The following is a 21,266-nucleotide window of genomic DNA, read 5'->3' as shown; positions in this document are numbered from 1 at the left end:
GGAAATACTTAATAATTTTGGAAGAGGAATCTCCCTGTGTCTCTTTTATTTCCCATAAAACTCGATTTAAGATGTTTTGATGTTGTTGGTGGTGGTGGTGGTGTATGATGTACAGACTGTAAAGAACCCTGGATGATTTTTTTTGGATGTAATTTTGGTTTACAGTGGAGTTATGGACTATGGACTTAGATTAAGATAAGAAAAAACTAGCTTTGACTTTTATTTTGAAAACTGAATGGCGGAAGTGGGACGTTGATTCCGCCTCTCTAACGGCAGTAACTTTCGTTTCGCTCCTTCACAACAAGATGGACTGGAATGAAGACGGGAATGTAAGTCGGGTTATGTTTATTCCCTTCTTTTATTTCCTCTGCTGCAGGGCTCTTTATTTATCTACCTTACATCTGGCTGACGTGCTATATTCTGCTGCTATTTCCTTAGCAGGTTGTTAGCATACACTAGCTAGCTTAATTTTCGCTTATGGGGCAAGTTGCTTTAACACGGAAAATAACCTGTGCAGACTGATACACGTCGAGATAAATCAAATGTCATTTGTGTTTTTGCGTTGGGCGTAGTTACTCTGTTGCTACTTAGCGTGCGTTAATGAGCAGCTGGCTAACTAGCTAGCTAAACACTCCCCAACGGTTACATTAAGCTAATTTCCTTCCTGTTCCTGCAGCAACGTCCACGTTTCAGAAAGTCTCTCTGATTTGACATAATGATTCACTGACAGCTAAGGCTGAACCTTACCAGCCTTCCTCATATTCACACAATATAATGAAGCTTATTATGAAGCTGGAATCCTCCTTGTTAAATACTTTAGTTCAACTAAACCCACATGAGTTTATTTTACAGCTAGAGTTACCATATTACCATATGTTGCAATGATTTAACCATCTGTCCGGAAAATGGCAGCAGACTGATGTGGTCACAATATGACAACCAGTATTAACATTTATTTTAATCTAGACATAAAAAAAAAAAAAAAAAAGCATCCAGGAGATCCAGCTGAACTAACAGCTGCTGCAGTAAATGTGTAGTTCAACCCTTAAATACAAAATCCACCTATTAAGACATATACAACAATAAAAAGTACAGATTTCTGTTTACATCTCCAAAAATAGTATGAAATGTTTATTATATTGTCAATCACCTTACATTTTCTATAAGGGTATCATTAGTTTTCTTTGCATGGCAACTAGATAACATGTCACCATTGTGCCACCTAATCCATTCAGAGGCCTGTAAATGAATGCAGAGATAATATGCTGACAGTAGGCCCTCCTGCTCAGGGAGAATTATGAAAAAAAAAAAAATCGGTCGGTCAATTGTCATGATACTGTCAGACCACACACAGCTTGTGACAATGAGTCAAGTTTTATAGCATGTAGCTCAAAAACTTCACCTTTGATCTAACTGAGAGCACGGGTGACCAGTCAGTCATCACATTCATATGGTGAATATTTCTTCAACCTAATCAATCATTCTGAGAGAGATTCCAATTTAACCGTTTGCATGGGCGGTAAATGAAATGAACTATAACCACATGTAACCACAAAACAACATAGCTCGTCGTGACTATAGCTCGCTGTGGAGAATAGTCAGCGAATCTGCTTCCCAACTTTATTGACAATTTAGAATTCAATCAGTAGAGGAACATGACCAAGATTGAACTATGCTTTCTGTCCATCCTGGAAATTCATCACATTAGGTTTACACCATGTGGGGCAAACGTGCACATACAGAATGGATTTAATCCAGCCATAGAGAAACGATAAGATCAAGTGTTATTAGAGGCTAATATTTTCCTGATGGACATATTATCATATGTTTACAACTGCTCTTAATCTCATTGATAATGTCCTCTGATCGGCTCAGTCTGCTCCTGATTATGATTGGGCTATTATCTGTATTATAAGTGGAATATTATGTTGTGTCCATGTAAGTGCAGCCAAATTTTATGATGAAAATTATGATTCACATGGATGTTTGGATACAGTGATTGATAAGCTGTACCAGCTTTTAGAAGAAAAATAATATTCATTTATTATGTTATACTGCTATATTGATCGATGAAACAGATATCAATTTTATGGATTTATCAATATTATAGGAAATGGATCATTCTGAGAAGGGTTTTTAACACAAAACTTGATTGTTTAAAGTCTCATAAAATGTAATGCTTATGAGCTTCAGGGGATTCGGGAAAGAGAAAAGTGATGACATGCTTTGAGACTGTCTGTCTTGGGTTGATCTTGTAACGCCAACTTTAAAGTTTCCATCCAGTCCACTTTGAAACAAATCTGTGTGTTTTCCTTGTGTCGGTGTCGCAGGATCACAGCCAGATGCGTGACAGTTGTCACCACGGGCACTCAGGCCATTCAGGCCATTCCCACAGTCACGGGCCGAGAGCGGCAGCATTTGGCGGGGTGCAACAACCGTTCATGCCGCCTTTTTACGGCAAAAACACGGAGCAGATGGGGGACATCAGCCAGCAGCCGAAGAAACGGTCACACATGGACGACAGCAGCAGCTGGGACATAGTGAAGGCAACGCAGTAAGATGTGGAACATTGTCATCTGTTTAATGTGTAGTTACTTAAATCCAGTTTTTAGTAAAATGTATTGGGTATTACACGTACTAACAATATTTCTTTAACGAGATATGCTGTAGTTTTGTTAAAACATTCCTTATAACAATGTGCGACACCCTGATTTGTTGTGTGCTGCAGCTCAGTCACTGCAGAGATATATGCAAAATGTGTTGAAAGTGTGGAACACAGCTACACGCCTTGTTTCCACGTGGTGAGTTTCTGCCGCTGAAAGGTATTTGATCAGTGTATTTGCACAAGAAAATACACAAGAAAATTGCGCAACAAAACTCAAGGATTGCACAAAAGCCTTCACAGCTGTGTTTAATTTGCGGTTCGAGGGAGATGGTCCACTCTGTTACCCAGTTAATGTTAGTAGCATAAAAGAAACACATGTCGGAGATGTATTAGCGATGTAAAAAACTGCACAAACCTGTCAGCGTGCTTCACTTGAGGTTAGTCTCTCTGGTAGATGCAGCTAGCTTGAAGTGCAAGCCGGTTGAGGTGCAGTAGAGCGAAGGTCATTCCTTTGTAAAGCGGGAAAACAAAAGATAAGAATCTCCGTTGCTGCTGCTATTCTGTCTGTTCGTCTGCCCATGCGTGGAAACGTGTTCAACGCTCCTTTAAGGAACCTGCTTGTCTACTTGAATACATAGTTGACATTTTACTCCATCTTTCATTGACCTGTCATTCTGCTGACTTCTGTTGAATACATGTTGCTTCTTTGTTTGATTTCATTTGTTTGTTAATTATTTATTTTCAAAGCACTGCTTAGTTTAAATCATTAGTCTGGTAATTAGTATGATAATCTGGTTTATTAAGTGTGTTCTTCTTCGTGTGACTCTCTCAGGTTTGGTATTCTCGATCGCTGTAAGGAGCTGGTGGAAGCAGGATACGATGTCAGGCAGCCGGACAAGGAGAACGTCTCTTTGCTGCACTGGGCGGCTATAAACAACCGCTTAGAGCTGGTCAAGTAAGGCCTTCAGATATCATCTCTGTCTCAGTACAACTCACAACACGGAGAGACAGGATTTTGTGTACATAACAACATTCCCCTGGCAGATAACATGTCGTATTTCTCAAAACAACTTGGATCTGTGGTAGTAGTGCCTTGCGTCAGGTAGTTTCTCAGGATTTGGGGATTCTCTCTTTAAAGTCTGCAGTCGAAACTGTTATATCAAGTTTTGGTAATATTTGTGGTAAAAACACTGGGGACATTTAGTCACATCTGAGTATGACTCTTGGATTTTGACACCTTAAATGTGGCAGTGTGCTAAATGAGATCATTTTGTTGAGACACAGAAACCAGGTCTATTTTTGTTGCCAGATTATCTTAGACGGAGCACTATTGAACATTAAGAAATAGCTGCACATAATAAGAACCAGCTGATTTAGTCAATGTCTCCCCCCACGTGTTTTCTCAGGTATTTCATGTCCAAAGGGGCGATAATTGATCAGCTTGGAGGAGATCTCAACTCTACTCCACTCCACTGGGCAATCAGGTGACTGTATGACCACGAAGGCTCTACATCTACATTTTAGCAATGAATAAATGAGATATTGTTTTGATTTGCATGTGTAGTGTATTATTTGAGTGTTAATTTAATTTTCCTTACCCATTTTAGCAGAATTAGAGGATTGATGCACTTTAGCAGCTGTTTTTTGGATTTCAATTTCCATTATTCAGTTATTTGTACCATAAACCTGCATGTGTTTTTATCATTTATCAGGCAGGGTCACCTCACCATGGTGATCCAGCTGATGAGATACGGAGCAGACCCGTCCATCTCTGACGGAGAAGGATACCGCGCTCTCCACCTTGCCATCCTTTTCCAGCACATGGCAGTAGCAGCTTATCTTATGGCTAAGGGACAGGTTAGACTGTTAACGGACTGTTATTACCTTTCTCTCTCTTTCTCGTTTTAACTTTTTTTTATTTCTCATTGCATGCATGCAAGTTCAAGCTTGTACTTTCCCAGATGATAATCATCTTGGTTTTTCTCTACCCCTAGGAAGTTGATGGGCCTGACTGCAACGGACAGACAGCACTGATGTTAGCAGCCCAGAAGATTATTGGGTAAGCGCCTCACTCCTTCACAGATGTGCATTGAACATTGTGTATTCATAAGCAGTGCTGTATAATCAGAGAATAGTCATTTGTTTTTCCCAGATTTACCTTGATTAAAAAAGTTGAAAAAAATTAATAAATGCCATCATTGCAGCCTTCGTTAATCTTTCTTGGTAATAAAAGCAAAGTGCAGAATTAAGGATTGAACTCTAAAACAAAGCATTTAAGCAAAGGTTGAAGTAAGAGGACTGTTACTCATTTAATTTAATTTAAAGAGGGTGTTAACAAACAAAAAGCATGTGTTGTTCTTCTGTCCTAGGCCTGAGCCCACAAACTTCTTAATCAAAAATAACGCTTCTGTGAGCGCTGTGGACAAAGTGAACAGGAACACTCCTCTGCACTGTGCCGTGCTGGCAGGAAATGTGGACGCTGCCCACATTCTGCTGGAGGCAGGGGCCAGCGTGGACGCAGAAAACATTAACGTGAGCTTAGCAAAACTCTTACAGACAGAACTACTCATTGGTTCATTTACCCGCTGTGTGAACTGTGTTTTAAAAGCAGCACACTTTGGAATTGGTCCTCACTGTGTTTGTAATAATTCTTCTTCAGGGTCACACACCCATCGACTTGGCCCGCCAAGTTCACAGCCCTCTGCTCGTCCACATGCTCAACCACATCAAACAGGAGAGGATTCGCTCTAACTCCCGCTGTATGCGGATCTTCAACAGATACAAGGTACACTGACACTAAAGAGCAGACATCTCAAATTACAAGTGTTATCCTCCTGGTGCTAAAAGCGACAGTTGTCTCCTCCTCTGAATGTTCCTCTTTTTTTTCCCTCCCAGGTCTTTCTGCAGTTTGTACTCTGCACTGCCGCATTTGGAAGTGTTGCTGCAATATTTGATATGAACTCAGAGTCCTGGTTACTCAAAGGGATCCTGTTGTCCTGTGTAATTGGTGTGTTCAATCTGGTCGCAAGGTAAGAACACGTTTCCACTGTGGCACTGTTCAGACCTGGTATTGACATGCGTCTTGAGTGATCTGATTACAGTTATCCAGCTTTAAGTACGTGTATTCACACCTAGCACTAAAGTGCGTCTCGAGCGACCACTTGATCCGAAATCAGCTTTGCACACTGTATGCAAATAAACACCAACATCATTTCAGGTGCGGATCTATACCATTCTTTTGGAAAAATTAGCAATACTGTTTATTGCGTGAGCATCCCGACATGGTGATAGGATACAAATTTTGGAACAAGTTGTGAAGTTGCTCTCACCGACTGAAACACATTAAGTTATTATTTACTGGCTACTGTGCATATAACCAACAACCGTCAATACAACCAATAATCAACATGAACACATCACTAATTAACCACATGCCGAAACATTTTATATGATGGAATTAAACCGCATGCTCATATCCTATCATTTCATTTGTTATTATTATTATTATTTAGTTTAACAAATTCAACTCCTCTGCTCTCAGATGATGTGTATGACTATGTCGCTAGTACTCTTCTGTCAATGCATAAAGCCTGCCCAAATGATTTGATTGACCCTGCAGTATTTGCACAATCTTTGCATAGTCATTTCCCAGCAGAAAGACTCCAGAACAACTTTCCACTGCAAACATTTTGTGGGTGAGGTAAGTCGTCCTCAACGAGTCCTGGGTGTGTTCATACCTATACTTTGAGCTGGTTACTTGCAGATCACTCAGGACTGGATAGGGCGTGACATGCTCTGCAGACTGTTTTGAATTAAATGTACATGCCAAACCTGGTTGTTGGTGATTTAATAAAACATTATTTTATCAAACAGGAATTTCCCAAGTCCAGCCTTTCAGACTCTCCTACCAGCTTCAGCTATCATGGCCTCAGTCGTGTGGATGCTCGTCACCTGGTTCCTCTGGTTCCTGCCAGATATCCTTTCTAAAATAAAACTGTATGACGATCCATACAGGGTATCTCTTGATACGAGCATTTTCATTAGCTTTTATATTTCCAGTTTTAATTGAAAAAAGAACTCTTTATGCCTCATCAGAGTGATTTGTTTTAGAGGCATGTGCAGGTCAGATCAAGGCATAAATACAGCTTGTGAATGTAAGGTTGGTGCACATTATTTTGAATGTAAGGTTGGTGCACATGGGCAGAGTGAGAGAAGTTTCAACATAGTCATCATGACAGACAGGAAATAGACACACAGATCAAGTGATGGCTGCACAGTGTTTTCTGAGTTCATTTCTTAGTAAACTTTGCAGCTCAGTTCCTTTCAGTTTGAAATGTTTGATATCAATAGTGTTTCTTAACTTTCATCCGCACATGGACCAAGTGCCACAGTTCAGGTATTGTTCATTCTGAATGCCACTGCTCTGGTCTACTACTACATCCGCACCTGCAGGACCGACCCAGGTTTAGTCAAATCAACGGAAGAAGAGAAGAAAATGGTGGGCAGCCTGAAGCCAGCTAATATTATATCTCACATGTAAATGTTTTAAGCTCAACTGAGATATGTTTTTGTTCATCTGTGTTGTTAGAATGTGTTGGTGTTAGCTGAAGCTGGCTGCCTGGACCCCAGAATATTTTGCACTTCTTGTATGGTGAGGCTCTGCACACAAAACACTGCACTATCTGTATCCATTATCAGTCTCTCATGTATCATACATCACCTAATGTTCATATGCTGCATTTATACTTTGAGAAGGAATTCATCTGCTTGCTTCTGCTGCTCTCTTCTCCTCCTCTCTTCCCCTCTCTACGCTCTTTTTTTCCTCTCTCTAACTGGCCGGCCTCAGGCAGATAGGCATCTCCCTATGAGCTGCTAAAGGTTTCATCCTGTTAAAAGAGAGTGTTTCTTTGAAATCTCTTCAATCTGTAAATCATCTCTGAGTAAGTATTTAACACTATCTCCCTTTAATGACTTGGATTGCTTTATTGTTTCACAGATAAAGAAACCAATGAGGACAAATCACTGCTTCTACTGTGATGCCTGTGTGGCGAAGCACGACCACCATTCCGTCTGGACCAACAGCTGCATCGGTATGAAAGATTGGTGATTGTAACTTTCAGAGGACGTAGTACCACTTAAAACTGTGATTGTGTCAGTGGACATCGTCAGTTCTCCGTCTACAGTACTATGCTAGGTAATGTTAGCGCCACAGACAAGAATGTTCACCGTTTCTTGACAACACCGTCAGCTCCTCTGTGTCCTTGTAGATTTTCTGAAATATATTGAAATTACTGATTTAATGATTCACATTTAAAATCCTAAATATCAAACATATTCATCGATGCAGCCCTAATTAATCTACGAGTAGTTGTGTTGTAGTTCACATTACCAGAGAGTCTGTGCCAAACCTCTGTACGAAGCAAAGTCCCAGCTGGATTTCTGCAGTTATTGTTGGCAAGGCTGAATTTGGCAGTGAGTCATTACTTCAGTCTGAGCCCTGAGACTTAATTTTTTTCCTGAAAATAAAATACACCACTTTATAATAAATTATTGAAAAGTGTAATATAAGGCTATGTATCACTACAGATTTCCTGGATCATTTCACTTCTGATTCACAGGGTCCTGGTTTGATTCAATTTGATTCAATATCAATTAATTTAGAGATATTTCAAAACAATTTTACTTGAAACGTAAACCAATGTCATGAATGGTCTCCAAGATTTGTGGTATTTACCTCTAGTTTCACATCTTGCACATGACTTTGTCCAGCTCTTCTCTGTCGCCATGCTTTTTTAATCCAAAATGCTGCCATCACCTTTTAAGGCTGATGGTGCTCTCAGGGTTGGTGCTTCTGTCATGTTTCAGATCTCCGTCACACGTGGAATAATCTCATTGCACGGTCTCACGAGAATGCAGCAAGATTTCTAATGAGAGGGTGCAAGAAATGGCATATATTTTAAAATTTGATCTATAGATTTTGTGAATCAGTATCAGACCTTACAAATCAAGATTGTGTTATGCCTGGACTTACTGCCACTAAGTAACAAGCTACTACAGCGACCAAAACAGTCCTAGGGTCACCTGATTGATGTGAATGTCATGTTTATTTTCTTCTAGGTGCGAGGAACCATCATTACTTTGTCCTCTTCCTGTTCTCCCTCGTGCTGATGGGGGCCTGGATGTTCTACGCTTGTCTTATGTGTGAGTGCTGGGACAACCGTGTAACAGTATCTGACACCTGTACATGTGTTCACCCTGGATGTATGTGTTTCTTCCAGACTGGTTTACTCACTGTGAGCTGCATTATGAAGAGCAGGGCATGTCGGGCGTTGTATCCACCCTTGTCAACTGCTCTCCCTGGCTGCTCTGCATCTTCCTGCTGGCCTTCTATCATACTTGCTGGTCCGGTTTGATGCTTTTGATGCAGCTCTATCAGGTGGCTGACTCTTAGGAGACTCATACAAGTATTTTCAGTAACAGCTATAAATTACAGAAGTAATTAACAAAGTTTTTGGCTTTGTATAATTTTAAGATTTTAAATTCTGCTAGAAAGAAGAACCTGTAGAGACATTGGTCCTGGTTGAGTAATCCGTTGCTTTTGGTTGTTTGAAGAACATCATTATCTGTCCTAGATGCGACTGTTTTTCTTTGTGTTCGGCCAGATTGCATTCCTGGGACTGACCACAGCAGAGCGAACAACTCTGACACTCCACCAGAGGAAACTCAGACAGAATGTCTCCCTCAGGCAGAATCCATACAAGTGAGTTATATAGTAGTGTTTACGGATTTTGTATAACATTTGTTTACTTAGACCACACGAAACACATGTTCAGCCGTAACTTTATGCGCTAATTTGCTATAATTTCACACACTAGAAGAAATTGGATAGCAATTTTTATTTTCCTAAAACAACAGCCAGACCTTCCCTCCTGTTAGCATATCCATAGCGTTTCAGTCATTGACAGTGCAGTCTGTCAATACCACCTAATCCAGTAAATATGACATATGATTGGACTGTACATTCATAGCTTAAAAGTGAATGTCCCCGCCTCCCGGATTCTGGCCTTTTTTTTAGACCAGACGTTCTGTTTCAAACCAGAGCCACAGAGCAACAGAGCAACAGAGCACTGCCAAAAATCACAAGACATAAACTTCTTCACTTAGTGGTCAAGTCTCAGATGTGTGCTGTAAAGTCACCTCTGAGAGAACAGTTCAACACGAGTGCAAATATACAACCTTAAAAGTTTCAAAATAAAGTTTCACTCTTTCAAAACTAAAGATCATGTTTGTTTTTTTAAACATTCACAGCAGTTTCTAGACCATTTACAAAGTTTCAAACCTGGAAAACAAACTATGCACCAGGAGAACAATGACTTCAAATCTTAGTTTCAGTCTTGTACAACTGTTTTTATTCAATTTCCAACATTCAAACGCTGAGTTTCAATCTTTCAAAACATTTATGAATTATAGCATGATATTAATCCCATACAAAAACCCTTTCAGTTAAATTCCTTCAGAGTCTTCAATACATTATGTTGGTTTCCTTGAATGTTAATAATAAGAGGCCATATGAATGGTGCCCTCTTGTGCTTATTTCTGAAATTACGTTTTCCAAAATGGGTGAGGTGAAAACATGCTACAACACTCAAGACCACAAGTAGGCTAATGTAAGGAAAGAGTAAATTCACATACGTTTAATAAAAAGTGAGTGTATTATTCAGCTGACTTGACGTCTTCTGAATCATCTCTAATCGTCTGTTTGCAGTATGGGCGTAGTGCGAAACCTGGTGTCTTTCTTCCATCTGCGTTGCTGTGGCCTCTTCAAACCGACCATCATCGACTGGACGCAGCAGTTCCCCCCTGGCCGCGACCAGCACATGTTCGGACACACCGACATGGTCTGACCTCCTCCCCTCCCGCTGCTCAGGGTCAAGGGTCAGACTCTTAACTGTGGTTCTGGACCAAAAGCACAGATTGTATTTATTTATTTTTTTACATATATTGGCTCCTTGTAAAAAGAAACCACCACGCTGGGAGCCGTGAAAACACAAAGTGTAGATTTTGTTTGACCCGGTTGCTCTTTGTACAGACTGCTGCTGCCTTATACTTGACCAATGAGAGTAAAAAGAACATCATAAAGGTTTCAGTTTGGGCAAAGTTAAAAGGATCTTTGAGTTGTAATTGAACTTTTGTGCTGTTTCTATGGATACATTAAACCTATTTTTTACCATCTGTTCTGACAAAGCAAAGAATCTTTGTATGTGTAAGCACTTGTTTTTATGACTTTTGTAAAAGCTGCATGTGTTAATAATGACCACTATAATATGTCAATAAAGCAATGTTGTGCCTGTCTTTTTAACTGGCTCTGTGTCGACTCAGAGGGGTGGACAAAATAACAGAAACACACTTGTAGATACCATTCAAAGGCCCTATTAAGATGTGGTATAGAGCTTCGGGCATCACGTGACATTTTTTGTTGACCATATTGGCAGGAAAATGCTGAATTCTGTACCTGATATGAAATGATCACTACACAAGCTAAATCCGTTTCTTGAGGGATCCCACCGCTCTGTTTCCTCTTGCCATCTGCCATCTTGGTGGGGTCTTTCGGAATAAAACTATTTACCCTTTGCTTGTTCCTGACTATTCTGGCATCCTGGGGCACAGCAGCTGTCGACCATTTTTGGATGCAACTGGTACAAGGACAAGTTAGTTGCTTGCAGTTGTCCACCGAATAGTAATTCGGAAAGCGTGTTTTCCTGCCAATATGGCGGTGTTGTGATGGTGCAGGGGTGACGTCAGACCCGTTTTCTAATATGACGTTTTTCTGTGGGCGGGGTTTAGCTGGAGGCAGAACAGTCTACGCAGGAATATGTTAGTTAACACAGACAGTCAGTTTCTGTCGGCTCGTTTTTGACAATGGTGGAATAAAACGCGATTTTTTTATTTATTTATTTTTTTTTTATCTGAATATTTATGGCCACTCACTCCCCAGGACCGAGAGTGTTAACCAGAGGTGGGACCAAGTCACTGTTTGGCAAGTCCCAAGTCTTAGCAGTCAAGTCCAAGTCGAGTCCCAAGTAAAGACAGAGAAGGGCAAGTCAAGTCCAAGTCCAAGTAACACCAAAGCCAAGTCGAGTCCAAGTCCAAGTCCCAAGCTTCTTCGAGTCCTGAACAAGTCATCATGTACTCTTCACTTAATAATGCCATTATTAGACTAACTATCATAATTTCAACATATCAACCTAATCTACAGTATTTTATTTTTATTATAAACACAAATTAAAATATGCATATATTTTATTTATCTGTATATACACATGCGCCCAAAGACCTTCAAAGTATTGTGTGTGAATGGTGGGTTGGAAATGTATTAGCAGGGAAGGCCCCACTGTCATCCTAAAGTTGGTAAAGCGCCTTGACTAGTGAGGCATGAACTGTGTGGATGCATGTAACTGGCATCTACTGGATGCTTCAGTGGATGCCAGTTATAGTAGGTCAACATTTTCCTTAAATCACAATGAAACTTAATATTTCAATAAAACAATGTTTAATCTGCATAACAAAAACAGCAGACTTGAGAGAGAGAGAGAGAGAGAGCGAGAGAGAGAGAGAGAAATAGTAAAAATAAGCTGCAACCAAAGGCACTGGTTATCAATGAAAATAAATAAAACCATAAAGCCCTAAAACAATTAAGGTCTAAATTGTTTGTACATTGTACATTTAGATAATTTACTATGTTGACTGTGTAGCCTACGTGTATTTTTTACCCGTGACTGAAAAACGATCATTGATCCGTGATCCGTTCGGATCAATGTCTTCGGTTCGGAACACACGTGATCCGCGGATTGATTTATAAAAAAATAAATAAATAAATAAATAAATTGTGCGCACGTTCAGTCCACACACAGCGTAGTAGGGATACAATAATGAACTTGTTGTAGAGGCTGGCGCAAGTGATGAGGAGATTACAGGGAGAGATGAAGAGGAGGAGGAAACTGAGGAGGACGAGGATTAAATTGAATTGGAGGATTTTTATTTATTTTTTTTGCTTCAAACCAAACGAGACAGGAATGGTTAAACTTTGGAGTGGTAAGGTGTCTGTTGCTTTCTGTTACGATAACCTACCGGTAATTATCACCGTGTATGGTTAAGTGTTTACAATGCACTTACCGGTATGTTTGCTACGTTTCTGTTACCATATTTCTACACTGGAATTTAGCCTGAATTACCGGTATTTGTTGTTAATGTTCTGTAAGCATACCATGTTATGGTAACTGTACGTTTTCAATAAATTAACCTGGTATTTTATAGGTTCAAATAGACACAAAATCTTGTTTTTATTCATTCTACTGGTAGTTCGTTTTGCTCAAATAGAAATAGAGGCCTGCCTCTAATTCTGGCCTCCTTCCAATAAAGGCCGGGGCCGCGATGCGCTTGAGTCAAATAAAGGCCCGGGCCTCTATTAGAGGATTTACGGTATTTTGTTTGTCATGCAGACCGGACGCTCGGCTGCATGTCTCTGTATCGGCCAGCAGGCTCTGCCCGTTCGTCTCGCATGTTTTTGTTTTGTTTTTTCCTCGCGGAAGTGAATGAGTCTCTGGGGTGTCTTGGTCCACGATCAGGAAATGTAGTTTTTGACTCGAGACATGTCAAGTCATTACAAGTCAAAGAGGCCAAGTCCGATTCAAGTCTCGAGTGAATAGCATTCAAGTCCAAGTCGAGTCGCAAGTTATGGCGAATTTTATCAAGTCGAGTCTGAAGTCATTAAAATCATGACTCGAGTCTGACTCGAGTCCAAGTCATGTGACTCGAGTCCACATGTCTGGTGTTAACATTAATAGACGGGACCTGATTGGCCGATTGGTACTAATAACACAATGGTGGCTCTGACAGGATTAGCTACTGAGCAACAGTTGGACACTTAATAGAGAAACCAAGCATGGACACTAAAGAACAAACGAGGACATATAAATATTTGAAGGTCTATAATTATACCCTGAATAGCCATAACCAAGACTTAAAAAAGATTTAACCATGAGTTTTGTATTGCTAGCCGAAGTTCTGCCTTGCTAGCGGCAACACTGGAAAACAAAAATGCATCAGACTTGGGTTAAACCGAACCAACGAAAGTTACGATGTAACTACGGTTCTATGAGTCCCGGATGACCGCCAGAGGCGGTGCTTTAAGCACTGGATAACTCCGCTCGCGCTAGCGCATGTCGAGTACGAATAACAACAACGTCACCTGTGACCCCTGCATGACCCCCGGGAGGCTATATCTTCCGGTGTCAGCAGGTGATCGGCTCCCAAAATCTTCACGTGAGCGCGCAAGGATTCTGAGTGACAGAGCGCTCTGGCGGTCATCCGGGACTCATAGAACCGTAGTTACATCGTAACTTTCGTTCTATTTCGTCCCTCCTGACCGCCAGAGGCGGTGCTTTAAGCACTGGATGACATATACCAACAGTGTCATGAAGAATCCCACAACCCACCTACTAACGAGAGGTCGAAGACCCAGGGCAAAGAACCACGCCCAGCGGGTGGGGAGCGGCCACATTAAGCCGGTAATATCGATGAAAAGTACCGGGCGAAGACCAAGAAGCTGCTGCACAGATGTCATCCAGGGGTACGCCCCTCAGGGCAGCCCAGGACGTGGAGACACCACGAGTGGAGTGGCATCTGACCCCCGCCGGCAACGCTCGACCGTTGACCCTGTAAGCACAAGAGATGGTGTCCACAATCCAATGGGAAAGGCGCTGTTTGGAGAGGGCACAACCCCTGTTATGCCCCCCATAGCAAACAAACAACTGTTCTGTCTGCCGCACATGTGCAGTGGCACTGATATAGGCAACCAGGGCCCGCACAGGACATAAAACACGCAGCCCATCATCAGCCACTGGGGGATCAAATCGCGCCAGGCGGATAGGACGGTTGACATGGTCACGGGGCAAGGTCTTCGGCAGAAACGCAACATTAGGCCACAGGGTCACCCCTGACCCCTCAGGCCCCCAACGCAGGCAGGACTCGCTGACAGACAAAGCATGTAACTCCCCCACCCGTTTCGCTGAGGTGATAGCCAGAAGAAAGGCTGTCTTTAATGATAGCCACTTGAGGTCAGCCCGGGCGAGAGGTTCAAAGGGTGAAGAAGACAGAGCCTCCAGCACCAGGGAGAGGTCCCACGCTGGAACCCTGGGGGACACAGAGGGCCGCAGCCTCAATGCCCCCCTCAGAAATAGGGACACCAACCGCTGGCTCCCTACGGTAGCATTGTCTATCAGGTTATGCTGCCAAGAAATCGCTGCCACGTACACCTTCAAAGTGGAAGGTGCTCGGCCGTCGTCCAGGAGAGACTGAAGAAAGTCCAGAACGGTGGCCACTGGACAAGAAGTGGGGTCCTCCCCCCTGTCAGCGCACCAGGCAGAGAATCTCCTCCACTTGCTCTCATACTGGAGACGGGTGGACGATGCACGAGCATGCGAGATGGTTCGTCGAACAGGCTCAGTGCAAGCGCTCAGCAGCGTGTCGGGCCCTGCAACAGCCAGGCCCACAACTGGAGACGGCAGGGGTCGGGGTGCCAAACCCGGCCCTCCAGCTGTGATAGGAGATCTTTCCTCCCTGGGAGACGCCATGGCGAGCTGCAGCAAAGCTCCCGCAGCAGTGGAAACCAAAGCCTCCCTGGCCAGAACGGGGCCACCAGGAGGAGGCGGTGGCCCCGATGAAGGACCCGCTGCAGCGTCGGGAGGATCAGAGGCAGCGGTGGAAAGGCGTACAGGAACACGCTGGGCCACTCGTGTCCCAAGGCATCTTGTCCCAGAGGACTGTCCTCCTCCATCCAGGAAAACCACAGGGGACAATGGGTTGACTCCCTCGAGGCAAAAAGATCCACCTCTGCCCTGCCGAAAACGCCCCAGATCAGCTCGACCACCTCTGGGTGTAGTCTCCACTCCCCCGGCGGAAGCTTGTGTCGAGAGAGGAAATCTGCCACCTGATTCCGCTCCCCCGGAAGCCACATCGCTCGCAAACTCAACAGACGGGGCGTGGCCCATGTCAGCAGGCGCTGGGACACCTGCAACAGTTGTGCCGACTTGGTGCTCCCCTGATGGTTGATCTGGGAGACCACTGCCTTGTTGTCTGACTGAACCAGCACATGTTTCCCCTGCAGGTGCTGTAGAAAGTGCCGGAGTGCCAGGTGGACAGCCCGCAGCTCCAGCACATTGATGTGCCGTGTGCAGTCCCGACGAGACCAACGTCCCTGGGCGGATCTGCCACGCCAAACTGCACCCCATCCTATCTGGGACGCATCTGTTGCAACCGTCTCTCGGAATGAAGGAAGGACCCCCAGAGGCGCACCCCCCAGTAGGAACGCCCTGTCCTGCCATGGCTCCAGGGCGCGGACACACACCCGAGACACTCTGATGAGCCTGTGCTTGTGAAGCCTCTGGTCCAGACGGAAGCTGTTCAGCCATATTTGAAGCGGGCGGAGCAGCAACAGGCCGGAAGGTATGGCAGTCGATGCGGCCGTCAGTTTGCCCAGAAGCTGCAGGAACTGAATGTAAGGCAGCCGCCTGCCCCTCTTGAAGGAAGGAAGGAGCTGGAGGATGTCGTTCACGCGCTTCTCTGACAGGTAGGCCTTCATGGCAACTGAATCCAGAACCAGACCCAAATAGGCAGCCCGCTGAGTGGGAACCAGGCAACTTTTCGCAATGTTGACCCTGAGGCCCAGTCGGGACACATGCGACAGAAGACGGTTGGTGTCCCGAATCACCTGGGCCCGGGAAGGCGCACACACCAACCAATCGTCGAGGTAAGGCAAGATCTTCATGCCCCCCGCCTGCAGAGGTGCCAAGGCCGCTGCAACACAGCGGGTAAACACCCTTGGAGACAGGGAGAGCCCAAAGGGGAGCACCCTGAACTGGTAATGGTGACCCTGGAAGGCAAACCTCAGAAAGGCCTGATGACGAGCAGCGATTGGGACATGGAAGTATGCATCCTTCAGATCTATGGAAGTGAACCACTCGTTGGGGCTGACTACACGCTGAACAGCTGCTACAGTCAGCATGTGGAACGGCAGAACTTTTAAGTACCTGTTCAGGCCTCGCAGGTCCAGGATGGGTCGAAGTCCGCCGTCCTTCTTGCCGACCAGGAAGTACGTCGAGTAGAACCCCCCGGGATGAAGGAGGGGGTCCACCGGTACGATGGCACCCTTGTCCAGGAGGGACGACAGCTCCTGGGTTAAGGTCTGGGCCTTGGCAGGGTCGCCGATAGAGGTCATCCTCACCCGGCCAAAGGCAGGGGGCCGGTGTCGGAATTGCAATTCGTAGCCCCGGGTCAAGGTGGAAACTACCCAGGGATCTGAACAGCAGGCAGCCCAGTGGCTGAGCTGCTGCTGGGAAAAGCATCCGACGACCGGCCCCGTGGCCCTAGCGCCGCTGCCCCCGGGCCCCGAAGGAACCGGAAGAACGGCGGTCGGGCTTGGAGGCCTGCTGCTGACGAGGTGAGCGTCGCACGGTGGAGCGAAAGTCATCCGCTGGCTTCTTTGCACCCCGTCGCGACGGCTGCCGACCACCCCGGGGAGGCAGCTGTGGAGGACGTGGGGGAGCAGATGGAAAAGCCCTCGGCCCGCTGGAGGTAGGCGTTCTCCTATGCAGGCCTGCAAGCCGCCTCCTGGTCTCATCTGCCTCAGCCGTGCGGTCCAGTGCATCCAACGCTGCAGAGCCAAACAGCTCACCAGGTGTCGCCGGCACCCTGCGAAGGGCCCTACGAGTCACCTCCGTCAGGGGTGATTGAGCCAGCCAGACGTGGCGACGAGTGTGGACGAGCGTGGACATGAGTCGACCCAATTCTCTCGTCTGGCAGGCAAAAGTCTGCAGTGAGGCATCGCAGATGTCACGGACGGAGTCATCCACCTGAGCCCCCTGCAGCGAAGTCGAGAGAGCCAGAAGGAAGTGGGATAGGGTGTTCCCAAGGCGGCCGATGCGCGCTGCCGTGTTGTAAGCTTTACAGACGTAATCATCCGTAACTTTACACTGGGCAGAAGGACACCGGGGATCCGACTTCATTGCCTCATCCGGAGACACGATCAGGGCAGCAATCGCAGGCTCCACCGATGGCATGTGGAGAAGGCCTACTGCCTCAGCACCCTCCATGGCGGCTAAGGCCCGCTCGTCCGACCCCGGCCTGGTGAGGGCTGACGTGTCTCCCCAGCAGGAGTGCAGCTCCTTCAAAAAATCAGGAGAGTGTGGCACCAAAGTCTTCGCCGTTGGGGGGTTGCGCCTGTAGAAAGCGCTAGGAGCCTTTTGCTCACTCGGAGGATCAAGCTGCAGGCGCGCCAGGGCAGCTCGGATGATTGCCTCCATGGAAGAGTCCTCAGAGCCCCGCCGGGAACCCGAGGCTGAAGAATGTGAGGAGCCTGCCGCAGTCGGAGTCGCCAACTCAGCCTGGGAATCATTAAACTGGCTGGACGAAGCTGCAATGGAGATGGCATCGTCCACTGGCAGCGGTGACCCCTGAACAGCTGCACCAGCAGCATGTGGCATCCTACCAGCAGGCTGCAGGCCAAGAAGAAGTGCCTTCATCTCCTCCATATCAGCTGCCAGACGGTCAACCTTAGAGGAGAGCTGATCGTCTGTCTTCCTCCGTCGTTTTCCTGCGGGGACACTATCCACACCCCATGAGGCAGACCTCTTGTGTGCATCCCGACAAGAATCCGCCCCCCCAGACTGGAATGAAGGCAGGCAAGATAGTGGGTCCAGTTGGGCCAGCCTGGCCAGCCTTACTGATCTTGGCATGATGGCACAATTTATGCAGGCTTCATCTGTGATGGCCTCCCGCAGGTGATCCATGCCAAGACAGGACACACACCGATCATGGCCATCCTCAGGCTCCAGGGACACCATACAGTTGCTACAAGCATGCTCCATCCGGGACCGGATGGAGAGGTAGCCAAGAAAAAATCAAAAAGACACAAAAAGAGAAGACAAAGTGTCGCGTCGCCGGGACGGAAACGCCAACACCTTGAGACGCCAAGCCGAGTTGGGAGAGGGGGCGGGTGCGCAACCTTCACCAACAAGGTCAGCAGTTTAACTAGTTTTTTTTTTTTTTTTTTTTTTTTTTTACACCCAACTGAGCTCGAAGAGGGGCTGAACCCTACCTCAAGAACACAGTTGAATCCTTCAATAATACTGTGAACACTAAAGAGAGAACACAAAACAAGCAGAGATTAGCACAAAACAGCATCATCCTGCTAGTAAAGTTGTATGTAATGCTGGAAGGTGAGGTGCGGAAACACCACCAAACCAGCCAGCCACCTTTACAGAGCAGGTAACATACAGCGTGCAATTTGCTGGCGACAGCCTCTGGGAGGACGAGCGTCTGCCCGTTACTCCCGCTACAGAGGCACGAGACTGCACAAGCCAGCAGCACGGCAGTGATAACCATACCAGTACAATTGAATGGCTATACTCTACTTACGTACACCTCTACGCGCGGTCACGAGAAGAATGAAGGAGCCGATCACCTGCTGACACCGGAAGATATAGCCTCCCGGGGGTCATGCAGGGGTCACAGGTGACGTTGTTGTTATTCGTACTCGACATGCGCTAGCGCGAGCGGAGTTATCCAGTGCTTAAAGCACCGCCTCTGGCGGTCAGGAGGGACGAAATAGAACGGCTACGTTTTGACAGCTAACTGCACTAGCATGGCTGGGTAAGTAACCCACATCTCATATTCGTCAACCATAAAGTTAACTGCATACCTGTCATACATGAGATAGTTATGTAGGCTTATGCAACGGAAGCTATTGCACAGGCTAATGGCTAAGAAGCTAATGTAAAAGCAAAATGTTAGCTGTGTTTAGCAAAATATGACGTAAATGAAGCTTGCTATCAATGCTATTTCGTGAAGGCACACGCAGTCATTTTTGATGATAGCCTCGGTCCAATCCTCTCATTTTATCACGTTTAAGCGTAGGTTTCTGCGATCTTTTTGTCTCGTAGTGGCAGCTGGTATGCGATGAAATTTCAAATTGGAGCTATTAACCATACTTATCCGTTCTGGCACCCTTCAACACAACAAGTTGACATTTTGATATGGGAAGCTGTGTTTTTTTTTAATTTATTTTTTTTTCCTTTGCCTCCACCAACTATAACCGCTGTGACGCAGTGCATGTGTTCACAATGGGCCTTTAAATGCGTCTATGCAGTGTGGTCGACGACTCCCATGAAATGCATTCTGGAATACCCAGCTGTCACAAAGCTCCTGATGCAATCTCAATAAAACAGAAACACACCCAGGCATTTCAGCCGTATTTGGTCAGATGTGCACTTTAAAGCGGAACAATACTTAGGCAGCAACAGAGGGCTCTCACAGGATCACAAGAATGAAAGTAAAGACGAGTTGCTAATTGATAAACACCTACTATCTTTTAATGGGCTTGATTTTTACCTGAGAAGATGGACACAAAAGACACACCAGTCACCACTCTTTGGCTGCCTAGTTTCAATGTGATATTTTGCAGTGTATTTTTTTGCCATTTCATTTTATTTACAGAACTGAACCCATAATTTTTGTAAAAATCAGTCTGGTCTCCGCATTTGCCTTGACCCACGAGTTGCGTCATAACATGAAGGTTGTGAAAACTGCATTTTTGTCCTCTTTACTGGAGTGTTTTTTCAGTGCATCTGTTGCCAATGTCTTGTTATACAAACAGGCCAAATGATATAATTGTTGAGGAATGCTCTCAGTGACCACCCCTCAGAGAGCTGTCTAGATATATCCAGCTTTACATGCTTACTAGTCTCAAGGTCATAAATTTCGTATTATAGCTCATTTTGCTGTATTGGACATAACAGTACAATAAATCCACAATACACTACCTGTCTGCTATCTGTATATATAAACATTTGTTTTCTAGTTAGCTGAATAAAACAACTTAGTAAGGTGATAACGGATCAGTTTCAATTTGCTTTGATTCAACTTGTTTAAATATTTAACAATTTAAGGCAGATGCAAGACTAAATTTAAATAAAAATCTAACTATAAAACAAAATAATAGAATAAATTCTCTTGAATCTCTTGATCAGACCATTTTTCCATAGCAAATGTTTTTTTTTTTTTGTTTTTTTTTTTACTGTGTCTTGTCGGTTCTAATTTAGTAATGTGAAATAACAGATCTAATTTTAGCTTGACAACTCCTCCTGTCTCGCTCTGCACAGCTGCCCACATATAATTGTTCAGAAAAAATAAACCCATCTGTTAATTGCTTGTGGCTTAGAGTTTTTCTAATTAGTGGGTGCGCCCTATAATTTATGAATACAGATAAGATTCTATTAATAATTAAGTTGAACAAGCTGAAACACCTCTAATTGTCTTCTCAACGCAACAGCGGCAATGAGGAAATGGATAAAAACAGCTTAATCATCCAAACTAGAATTAGTAACACAAACATAATGATTACCTAAAGTCAGTGATCTGATCTAATGAGAACTGTATTTTACTGAAGAGAATTAAAAAAAAAAAAAAAAAAAACATCGCTGCTGTATTGAAATTTTGAAAAAATAATGTGATTTATTTCCAAATCACCCCACTGAGGTTAACAAAAATGTTTTATTTGGTACATAACCATCTATGTAGTCCAAAGTTTATCAAATTTATAAGATAG

The 21,266-nt window shown here is 44.5% G+C and overlaps 1 protein-coding gene across 1 annotated transcript; it reads left to right on the top strand.

Moving 5' to 3' along the window:
- The first annotated feature begins 270 nt into the window (after window positions 1-270).
- Window positions 271-10,956, top strand: zdhhc13 (zDHHC palmitoyltransferase 13). The gene is made up of 17 exons (XM_084540817.1): window positions 271-329; window positions 2,331-2,554; window positions 3,438-3,560; window positions 4,012-4,089; window positions 4,318-4,462; window positions 4,600-4,664; window positions 4,975-5,137; window positions 5,265-5,390; window positions 5,501-5,634; window positions 6,479-6,581; window positions 6,981-7,103; window positions 7,194-7,256; window positions 7,602-7,695; window positions 8,723-8,806; window positions 8,884-9,041; window positions 9,268-9,365; window positions 10,371-10,956. The coding sequence occupies exons 1-17, from the start codon at window positions 306-308 to the stop codon at window positions 10,507-10,509; spliced, it is 1,944 nt and encodes a 647-aa protein (XP_084396943.1). The 5' UTR covers window positions 271-305; the 3' UTR covers window positions 10,510-10,956.
- The last annotated feature ends 10,310 nt before the right edge of the window (window positions 10,957-21,266 follow it).

The sequence above is a fragment of the Chelon labrosus genome, assembly GCF_963514085.1.
Source record: "Chelon labrosus genome assembly, chromosome: 3".
Taxonomy (NCBI): domain Eukaryota; kingdom Metazoa; phylum Chordata; class Actinopteri; order Mugiliformes; family Mugilidae; genus Chelon; species Chelon labrosus.
Note: the sequence above shows the minus strand (reverse complement) of the source record. Positions and strands in the feature narration are given on the sequence as shown.

Excerpts from the sequence above, each read along its gene's own strand:
- zdhhc13 (XM_084540817.1), top strand. The coding sequence starts at position 306 with ATGGACTGGAATGAAGACGGGAAT. Across the intron at positions 330-2,330 it reads ACTGGAATGAAGACGGGAAT|GATCACAGCCAGATGCGTGA; the intron begins GTAAGTCGGGTT and ends TCGGTGTCGCAG. Across the intron at positions 3,561-4,011 it reads AACCGCTTAGAGCTGGTCAA|GTATTTCATGTCCAAAGGGG; the intron begins GTAAGGCCTTCA and ends GTGTTTTCTCAG.